At 46.1% G+C, this 11,169-nt stretch overlaps 1 protein-coding gene across 8 annotated transcripts in view; it reads right to left on the reverse strand.

The window, feature by feature from the left end:
• Positions 1-10,426, reverse strand: part of RABGAP1 (RAB GTPase activating protein 1) — an 83,932-nt gene extending 73,506 nt beyond the window's left edge. For 2 of the 8 annotated variants that reach the window (XM_078783604.1, XM_068125002.2), the window contains exons 1-2: positions 10,085-10,221; positions 5,105-5,247 (exon numbers count right to left, since the gene is read on the reverse strand). In XM_078783604.1, the coding sequence (XP_078639730.1) occupies positions 5,105-5,227 (123 nt within the window). In that variant the 5' untranslated portion in view covers positions 5,228-5,247; positions 10,085-10,221. Of the gene's footprint in view, positions 1-5,104; positions 5,292-10,084; positions 10,377-10,407 lie in introns of those variants that run through there. The other 6 variants (XM_078783605.1, XM_068125003.2, XM_068125001.2 and 3 more) reach the window with 5 other exon arrangements.
• Between the last annotated feature and the right edge of the window lie 743 nt (positions 10,427-11,169).

Below are 11,169 nucleotides of genomic sequence, written 5' to 3' on the forward strand. Positions count from 1 at the left end.
GTGCCACAACTGCTGCTGACAATGGTCTCCATGATTTTAGAGGGCGCAGGCATCAAAGATCAGGCATGTCAGTCATCGGCATCGGCGTCTGTGACAATAGCTCAACTTCTCAAATACAACAATGTGAAGCATGAGAGGAGAGGTGCAGGCACAGACGTACGACACAGCATTAGTCAAGAGACTCCTTTGCCAATATATCTTGGCTTGATGCTTCATGCCCATACGAGAAAGAAGGAACTGGTTGACACATTATCTGGACTAGGGATCAGCATTGCCTATGATAGAGTGCTACGGATCTCTGCAGAGCTGGGGAACGGGGTCTGTCAGCGCTTTCGGGCGGAGAAGGTGGTCTGTCCCCCAAAGCTCCGCGGTGGAGTGTTCACCACATCAGCTGTGGATAATATAGACCACAATCCCAGTTCCACGACAGCACACGACTCCTTCCACGGAACTGGTATTTCATTGATACAACATCCAGACTATGACAATCAAGGCACAGACCGAGGTATTGTCATCATCGGGGGTGTCTCAAATGTCAAGACTGTGGAGGACCTTCCACGGTATTACACAGATGTACAACCAGTTAGTTCACTTGCCAAAAGCCACCCTGTACCAGCTGGAACCCAGGCGTCGCTGCAGAGGAATCCTGCACAAGCTGAACTGGATAAAGAGAAGAGGTGGCTCCAGACTGTGAAGGATGCATGTGACAGTGGTGACACACAGAATCCAGGAAACATTTCTTGGGCTGCACATCACGCAGAGAACCAATCGGCCAAGGATACTAGTATCACAGTCACACCCACTGCCTTGCTTCCCCTCTTCCATGACCAAGCCCACTCAGTGGCAATGATCCGCCATGCCATGGATGTCGTGAAAGCAGCGATCAATGAGCTAAACCCTGGACAGATACCCGTCGTCACACTGGACCAACCACTTTATGCGATCGCCAAGCAGGTGCAATGGAACTGGCCAGACACACATGGTGAAGATCTCTTTGTGGTCATGCTGGGTGGTCTACACACAGAGATGGCAGCTTTGAAGACAGCAGGAGACTGGCTGCAAGACAGCGGTTGGACACAGGCATTGGTTCAGGCAGAGATAGCAACAGCTGGCACAGCAGACTCCTTCTTGTGTGCAGCTCACGTCAGCCGTACAAGACGCGCCCACCAGTAACTGTTGCTGCCCTACACATACTGCAGCATCGTGCATATGACATATACAACGAAAGAGCAACTGCAAGAGGTGAGGAACCATTGGAGTTCGAGGCATGGTGTGACCAGAGAGCAGCGGCATGTCCACAGTTTCAGTACTGGGCCACTGTACTTAACCTGGAGCTCTGTATACTCCTCTACATACGTTCACTGAGAGAGTCCAACTTCACGCTGTACATGGACACCCTACCAGAGCTAGCTGCATGGTTCGCTGCATTGGGCCATATCCACTATGCTCGCTGGTTACCAGTCCACATCAGGGACATGGTTGGCATTGCAGAGAAACACCCAGATGTTGCTGCCAAGTTCCATGCGGGGCACTTCACATCCAAGAAGACTAGGCATGCTTTCTCCGCCATCTCCCTAGACCAGGCTCATGAACAAAACAATGCCACGGTCAAAGGCGATGGCGGGGCAGTGGGCCTAACTGAAAATCCAAGTGCCCTTCGACGGTGGATGGTGGCTGGCCCCGAAGTTGCTCGGGTCATCACAGAATTTGAGACCTCACAGCAACTGCGCCAAAGGGGAGAGCACACCCACCACCATGAGCAAACCGACAGTGTGCAGAAGAAGTTCGTCCAAGATGTCCGTGCACTGACAACAGTCATCGAAGAGATGGGCAGCCCCTTTGAAGAAGAAAGCACAGATTTGCTGGTCCTGGGCACACTGGAGATCTTGGGCCCAGCTGTTGTAGATACTGTGCGTACAGCTTTACAGATTGGGAGAGATCAGTTCCATTCATTTGAGAAGGAACGTCTGGGAGACAGATCCAAGCCACTCAATGATGTCATCAAACGCAACAAACTCCCGTTGTTTTCATCCATCAAGGTCAAAGCTGCCCAGAAGAGCAAACAACAAGTAGCCTCTGCAAAGAGTGATTCAGACCTCTTCTCCAGACTATACATCGCATGCCAAACCAGAGATGGGGGTCTCGAGCAGTTCTTCAAACATGAGAACAGCGCACATCCGCCAGCACTCTCGCAAAATGGACAGCTCCGCTTTGGTTCCAAAGCTGACTTGTTGCAGCCCTTAGAACAGCTTGTCGAAACAAAGTCGGACCCACCACAAGTATCTTCTGTGATCCTCGATGGAGCTGTAATAGTTCAAATGCTGAGCCCAGGCCAGACCAAAACATTTCTTGACTATGCCACAAAAATATTCGTTCCATACATTATGTCACAGCTTCAACATCGATCTCGTCTCGATCTAGTGTGGGACCGCTATGCAAAGTCAGGCAGCCTGAAGGCAACTGCAAGGACCAACAGAGGCAAGGGAATACGCAGACGTGTCACTGGCTCTGCCCTCCTACCAGGCAACTGGCACAGTTTCCTCCGTGTCGACGAGAACAAGGAGGAACTCTTCAGCTTTCTGTCTAAGCAGGTCACGGAGTCCATCGATGTGCCAGACAAAAAGCGTCAGTAAATCAATTTCCGCCATCTTGAAATCCAATATGGCGTCAGTAAATCAACTTCTAAGTAGAACCATTCAATTCCTTGACCTCAAGTTTGTACATCCAGACACTAAAATCAAGGCTGTAGCTGGTATAGAACCAGAAATATTTGTAATTAAAGATTTTAAGCCGCCATTTTGAAATCCAATATGGCGGCCACATTGGGGTGAATTCCAAAGTGGTTCCATATCTGAAAATGTTCTCCATATAATATTCTATCATTCTGCCAAATTTGGTGCTTCCATCACAAAATGCACAATTGGTTTGCTATGCCGCTGCACTAAAACATCCGTTGAATCACATCACACGCAAATCATCAAAATCTAAACAGTATTTGTAGAATTTCAATAAAAGCCACATCACTGTTCATATCGGTAAATATTATTCCATCGTGTTTCAAATCGTGATCGATACACTATGATCGTGATGATCGTGATTGTGAATCGTGATCGATAATCGTGTTCACAATCGCTGTGTCGTATGTACTCCCGATACGTGTAACAAATTCCCGATACGTGTACCAAATTCCCGAAACGTGTAACTGTACCAAATCAACAGTTAAAAGGATTTTGAGCCGATAGGTGTTACGGCCTTGGCAAGATCGATGGAGACAGCGATCTGTTAGATCTGATCCTCCTTCATGCCGAAGTGCAGATCCTCCTTCATACCACATCCGATCGATGCAGCCGTGCAGCGATCGGTGCAGTCGTTTGTGTGGCACATGGTGCAGCGATCGGTGCAAACGTGGACTCTGACACTGCCACATCCTGGTGATACTTGCTCCCGCATAAACGGCTGCACCGATCGAGATTTAAAGGATGTTTATATAAATCGTTTAAAAGAAAAAAAAGCCTTCAATTTCCGATATTTAGCCTTTTCATTTGAGCCTCCCAATTGAAGCCCCGCCCGTAGGGCGGGTACCGTTGCTCGACGTAAGAAGGCATCACAATGAACGTCATGCAAACGCGAATGTTATGCGCGAGTCCAAACCTGAGAATGCTGGAGACCAAAGCTGAAATTGGGAAAACTAAATAGCCTATTTTACTCCTGGGGATCCCAGGATTACCCACCGAAAATATCTTTGCGATCGGTTCAGCAGTTTTTACGGTACCTTCGAACGGACAGACAGACAGACAGACATTTGGTGAATTATAGTAAGATGTACCAAGTTTGACTCAGATCCCCTCAGCGGTTCTTAAGTTATTGCGGTAACTAAAAGCTATCACGCATGGCCGGACAACCAAAACATAATGCCGACGGCGACTTTGTCGGCAGAGGCATAAAAGTTAACTCGCGGAAAAAATAAATAAACATTTGCATTAAAAAAAAAAAAAATGTTCACATCTGAAATAGTCCAACAACCAGTTTCACTGCTCACTTGGCTTTGAGTTTGGATTCAAATACAAGTCAACAAAACGGAGCATTTAATGCAAATCCTCACCTGTTATATAGATTATAGTAGATCTGAGAACTAGTGAAAACTCGCATACTCACCCTCACCGACTGACAGCACGATTACAATAGCTTTTCGTATTCCTTCGGGAATGTGTGAGGTTAACAAATCACCATAAATTGCTATATCTGTAAACATCAGGTAAAACCATCGGTAATGCAGGGATCGACAGGAACGATTGTCCGATTGACCGGAACAGACAATTTTGTCCTTCGCAATAATTAAGACCTCAATAAACCTGTCTGAAGGAAAGGCCTAATTTACCACCTGGAAGTTTAAATAGCTTGACACATCTCAAACTCAAATGTATTTTTTTTTCGTGTAAAGTCACGATGGATTATATCAGCAAGAGGATCTTTTTAGATCCGACCACCGCTGCACTCTGGCGAATACTTCAAAGCAACATAATGATATCGCACCAAATGCTTGCAGTACAGACAGGTGGACAAGTGCAATGGTTCAAGGAACAGGTAAAAAATCTAAAACCTACCTGTCTTATAGACAGGCTGGAAAAATAATGTTAATGATACCATCTGGAATGGTTTATATCTTACAAGTTCACCCGTCTAAACTTATACATTAATTAGCACGATAATGATCAATAAGTAATAGATCCAAGAAAAGTACGGCCATTGTCAAAACCATGCAGATGCAAGGATGAAGAGACGACGCCATTTTATAAAACAGGATATAAAAAAACAGGATTAACACAGATAGACAAAGCCGATTACAATATCTCCCTGATTTTTTCCCCCCCCCCCAAAAAACGTGGGGATAAAACTGTCATTGTTAGATGAGACAACTTTGTCTGACTATCCCGAAGAACGAATGAGGTACAATTAATTGAAATTGATCTGGGTGGAGTGATGAGGAAGCGCACACGCAAGCGTCTTCTGGATCTAAACCAAACATGTTTGTTATAAATCAGAAGAATAAAAATGAAAATCTCGCAATTCAATAATTTGGTGTCCAGGAGGACCCAGTGCCCACCTTGAGTGCCGGCTTCTCGGCGTCCTCTTCTTGTTCCACAACCACGACATAGTCATCACCGTTCAACGTGGACAGCGACTCGGATGAACCGCTCACTTCGCAAGTCGAAGCGTTCTCCTCCATGGCTGATCACCAGCTTTCCTCTGTTTGGTCGATTTCACAAGATGTAAAAGCTGCGTTCAGACACCTGTCAAGAACCACGGACGGTTACACTGAACACATGTTTCAATTTCGAGAGATGTATTCAGGTGAGAACATCAGACAGCCCAGGTCATAGTGATCACGACCACTGACTGGAACCTTCCAAGTCCCATGGCATTGGGTCCGGATGTGGTCGAGACAGAAGTAGGAATCACAGCAGAACATACACAGAGTCGCACAAAAGCAAACAATTTGTTCAGCTCCAGGTTATTATAAGTCACCAAGGAACCACATTAGATGGTATCCATCATTCTTTCATACCACCTCAAGTTCCTCCACCATTCGCCGAAGCACACAGCATCACATCCTCCTTCACAACAACCACCATGTCATCATCATCATCATCATCACCACCACCATAATAAGTCATCACCACCACCATAAGTCATCACCACCACCATAATAGTCATCACCACCATAAGTCATCACCACCACCATAATAGTCATCACCACCATAAGTCATCACCACCACCATAATAGTCATCACCACCATAATAGTCATCATCACCACCATAATAGTCATCATCACCACCATAATAGTCATCATCACCACCATAATAGTCATCATCACCACCATAATAGTCATCATCACCACCATAATAGTCATCATCACCACCATAAGTCATCATCACCACCATAATAGTCATCATCACCACCATAATAGTCATCATCACCACCATAATAGTCATCATCACCACCATAATAGTCATCATCACCACCATAATAGTCATCATCACCACCATAATAGTCATCATCACCACCATAATAGTCATCATCACCACCATAATAGTCATCATCACCACCATAATAGTCATCATCACCACCATAATAGTCATCATCACCACCATAATAGTCATCATCACCACCATAATAGTCATCATCACCACCATAATAGTCATCATCACCACCATAATAGTCATCATCACCACCATAATAGTCATCATCACCACCATAATAGTCATCATCACCACCATAATAGTCATCATCACCACCATAATAGTCATCATCACCACCATAATAGTCATCATCACCACCATAATAGTCATCATCACCACCATAATAGTCGTCATCACCACCATAAGTCATCACCACCACCATAAGTCATCACCACCATAAGTCATCACCACCATAAGTCATCACCACCATAAGTCATCACCACCATAAGTCATCACCACCATAAGTCATCACCACCATAAGTCATCACCACCATAAGTCATCACCACCATAAGTCATCACCACCATAAGTCATCACCACCATAATAGTCATCATCACCACCATAATAGTCATCATCACCACCATAATAGTCATCATCACCACCATAATAGTCATCATCACCACCATAATAGTCATCATCACCACCATAATAGTCATCACCACCATAATAGTCATCATCACCACCATAATAGTCATCATCACCACCATAAGTCATCACCACCATAAGTCATCACCACCATAAGTCATCACCACCATAAGTCATCACCACCATAAGTCATCACCACCACCATCATAATAGTCATCACCACCATCATAATAGTCATCACTGCACATCGGATTTTTATGTGAAAAAACAAAAAATATTTTTTCACATAAAACGGCTTTTTTGCGCGCAAAAAAATTATTTTGCTATTTTCGGAGGAAAAAACAATTTCGCCCTTTTTCGGGAAAAATAAAATAAAATGCCCTTTTTGGTCGAAAATGTCTGGCAACGCTAAAAAAAAATAGGGAATTTTTCGAAATTTTTAACTGCGATCGATCTCAAAAACAAAACGTTGCGTCCACTTGCGTGCATTGCGTCCCCAGCATGTGCAGCAGTGAGGCAGTGTACTACAGTGAGAGAGTGTACACAAAGTGTGTACAAGTCTCCTATCAAGATGAGTGCTGCTCTTCGTGACAAGTGGCTGAAGGAATTCAACGCTGGCGGTGATGGGGCCACCTTCAAGTACGTGTCGAGTGACACGGCTTTCTGTCGAGCTTGTGAAAAGACTTTCCGGGTGAAACAGAAGTCCGAGCTAGCCCAACATGTCCGAGGAGACTGCCACAAGAGCAACTTGGCCTTGAAGAAGAAGAGGACGGTCACGCAAGCTACCATGGAGGACTTTGGTGGCGGAAAGAGGCACAAGTGCGACGTCGTGGCTCAGGAGCTGTGCCAGGCCATGCTGGCCACTGGCATCCCATGGTCGAAATTGGAAAACCCTGCCCTCCGGTCGTTCCTGGAGAAGCACATCACTCTCCAGATCCCCGATGAAAGCTGGATTCGAAAGCACTACCTCGACAAGTGCTACGACGAGGCCTTGGCGGGGATCCGTGCCGACCTCGGACAGCAGCCCATCTGCCTGTCTGTCGACGAGACGACCGATTCGGCAGGTCGATATGTGGCCAACATCATCGCGGGACGCTTGTCCAAGGAGGGGTACTTTCGTCCCCACCTCGTCCAGTGCATGTTTCTGGAGAAGACCAACTCCGGGGAGATCGTGCGCGCAGTCAATGACACGCTGCGCTATCTTTGGCCTGATTTCAAGCCGGAGTGCCTCAAGGCCCTCGTCAGCAACGCCGCGGCCTATATGATCAAGGCCGGCCATGCCCTGAAGGAACTCTTCCCGGACTTGCTGCATGTGACTTGCGTTGCCCACGTGCTCCACCGTGTCTGCGAGACAGTCCGGGAAATGTTCAAGGACGTCAACGACCTGATTGCCACGACGAAGAAGGTGTTCGTCAAAGCCCCGTCGCGTGTTGTCGTTTGGAAGGAGCAGCAGCCCAATCTTTCTCTCCCCCCGGAGCCCATTCTGACTCGGTGGGGGACGTGGATCGACGCCATGGTGTTTTACGCCGAGCACTTCGAGGCCGTCAAGGACATTGTGGACCAGCTGAACGATGACGACGCGATGGCAATCCGGAGTGCCAAGGACCTGTTCGGAAAGGCGGACATCAAGCTCAGTTTGGTCTTTTTAAATGCCCACGTGTCGTTCATCCCGAAGATCCTTAAGCAGCTGGAGGAGGCCGGCATGGAGCTGGCCAAGGCTTTCCAGCTCCTTGATCAGGCCAAGGAGGAGCTCGAAAAGATCCGAGGCTGCCGTAAGGAGATCCTGCTCACCAAGTTCAAGGCGGTGCTGCAGCGCAATCCCGACATTGGTGTGCTGAGGACAGTGGCTTTGATCCTGGATGGAGATCAGCACGGATCTGAGGTTGGTGTGCCGGCTGGATTCAAGCTTGCCGACATCCCCCTCTTGAGGTACTGCCCCATCGTCAGCGTCGACGTGGAAAGGTCCTTCTCCGTCTACAGAAACGTCCTCACCGACCGCCGACACCGCCTCACCAAGGAGAACATTACCAAAATAATGATTTCAAACACCTACTTTAACCGTTCCTAAAAGGGTCTTGTCAATTTCTTCTAGTCCTCTACTTATCAAACAATGCGGTTGCAATAAAGGTACCTGAACGTCATTTTTTACCTGTTTACTAGCCCAGAGTGCTTAATGTTGTGCAGGAAAAAGCTTACCATTTTTTATTCTTTTTTTGACTGGTTTCTGAAAAACTTGGTAATAATAAAAAAAAATGAATAAAACGGGGGAAAAAAAATATTTCGGGATTTTTTCACATTAAAAAAAAAAAATTCCGCTTTTCAAAACATAAAAGGCCTATTTTCTTAACATAAAAATCTGTAGTCTAGGACTCATCACCACCATCATAATAGTCATCATCACCACCATAATAGTCATCATCACCACCACCATAATAGTCATCATCACCACCACAATAATAATAGTCATCATCACCACCACCATAATAGTCATCATCACCACCACCATAATAGTCATCATCACCACCACCATAATAGTCATCATCACCACCACCATAATAGTCATCATCACCACCGTCATCGTCGTCATCACCATCACCATCACCATCACCATCACCATCACCACCATCACCACCACCGTCATCATCACCACCATGTCATCATCACCACCATGTCATCATCACCACCACCATAATAGTCATCATCACCACCATAAGTCATCATCACCACCATAAGTCATCATCACCACCATAAGTCATCATCACCACCATAAGTCATCACCACCATAAGTCATCATCACCACCATAAGTCATCATCACCACCATAAGTCATCATCACCACCATAAATCATCACCACCATAAGTCGTCATCATCACCACCACCACCACCGTCGTCATCATCATCATCATCATCATCATCACCACCGTCATCATCATCATCATCACCACCACCGTCATCATCATCACCACCACCGTCATCATCATCACCACCACCACCGTCATCATCATCATCACCACCACCGTCATCATCATCATCATCATCACCACCACCGTCATCACCACCACCACCGTCATCATCATCACCACCACCACCACCACCATCATCACCACAGTCACCACCACCGTCGTCATCATCATCATCATCATCATCATCATCATCATCACCACCACCACCACCACCACCACCACCGTCGTCGTCATAATCATCATAATCACCACCATCACCACCATCAGCACCATCGTCGTTACCATCGTCGTTGTCATCGTCATCGTCGTTGTCATCATCACCATCACCACTATTAGTATTACCACCACTCCTCATGTACCATAGTCTCCTCCGTTCACTACACAATCACCTTTCCTCCTCTTCCCTTCTGTCCAATTTTCAGACTACTGTGCTGAGCTAGGCCAAGGCAACCATAACACATCCTCCCGCTCCATAAAAACAAAAAGCCACACGACACGACTACTCAAACACTTACCAACCCAACGTTTGGAACGGCTGAAGACCACAGGCAGGAAGGAAAATAACTCAAGGACCCAAGAGGACCTCTTGACTCGAACCACACAGTACACAGAAAACCACCATCACTCCCACAGTATTATTAAACGAACGAGTAAAGTTTTCAATTCTTCAACCACTCTGAATTCCGCCGAGCTGCAGATTACATTGCTTCGGATATTCTATTATTTGCACCGAAGACAACAAAATGAACTTCAAAATTTATGTAACTAACGTTCGAATGAACAAACGTAACAGCTTATACACCGCTTAAATAGGAAATGTGAACCTTTACGCTCTTACACCATTTGAGAAGGTCTCACTCGGAGCAGACGGAGAGGAAGAAACAATACTGGGCGGCGGTTTGTTTAGACGGCGACGAGGACTGGATGGGTAGTGAAGTATAAGTCTCAACTGTTAGAGTTATCATTTATTGCATTTTTTCATTTATTGCGTCAAATAGCTGTATATATTTGACGAAGTGGATTGTGCTTCATGCATTCTGCAAGCAGCTAAATAAATCAAGCAAATTAAGACTGAATGACCACAGCACAATGAGCCCTTTATTTAACAGTTTACAAGTACGAGGGAGATACCCGTGCTACGCACAGGTGGGAGGCCAGAAGCAAACAGGAAATGCAGATACGGCGAATGCTGAAGCATGAAACCAATAAATTCCACATTCCTGTAGCACCTTCAGTCGCACGTCAGACATGGACAGCAAGTTCGTGAAGGACTTCCATGAAAAACGTATTCGCAAACAAACGGGTACGTTCACGTATAAAAACATCGATCGTGGGTCCGTGGCGAATATGCATATGGCGATCCGCGAAGTTCACGTTCAGAAAGTATAAACCATCACGGCATGTCGTCATTCACTTGAACTCGATATCTCTTTTTAGCTGCGACGAGCAGCGCTATGAGAGGACCGCGTTGTTGTTCTTGTTGTTGGGGTGCCTTTTTGAATAGCGCATGCGCATACACTCGGACGTGCGTTGGTATGAGGTAAGAACATCGCGGACTAAAATCGCGATTTGTTTGAAGAAACCAGAATAAATTTAGCAA

Source organism: Myxine glutinosa, chromosome 8 (assembly GCF_964187855.1).
Source record: "Myxine glutinosa chromosome 8, kmMyxGlut1.1, whole genome shotgun sequence".
NCBI classification, from domain to species: Eukaryota; Metazoa; Chordata; class Myxini; order Myxiniformes; family Myxinidae; genus Myxine; species Myxine glutinosa.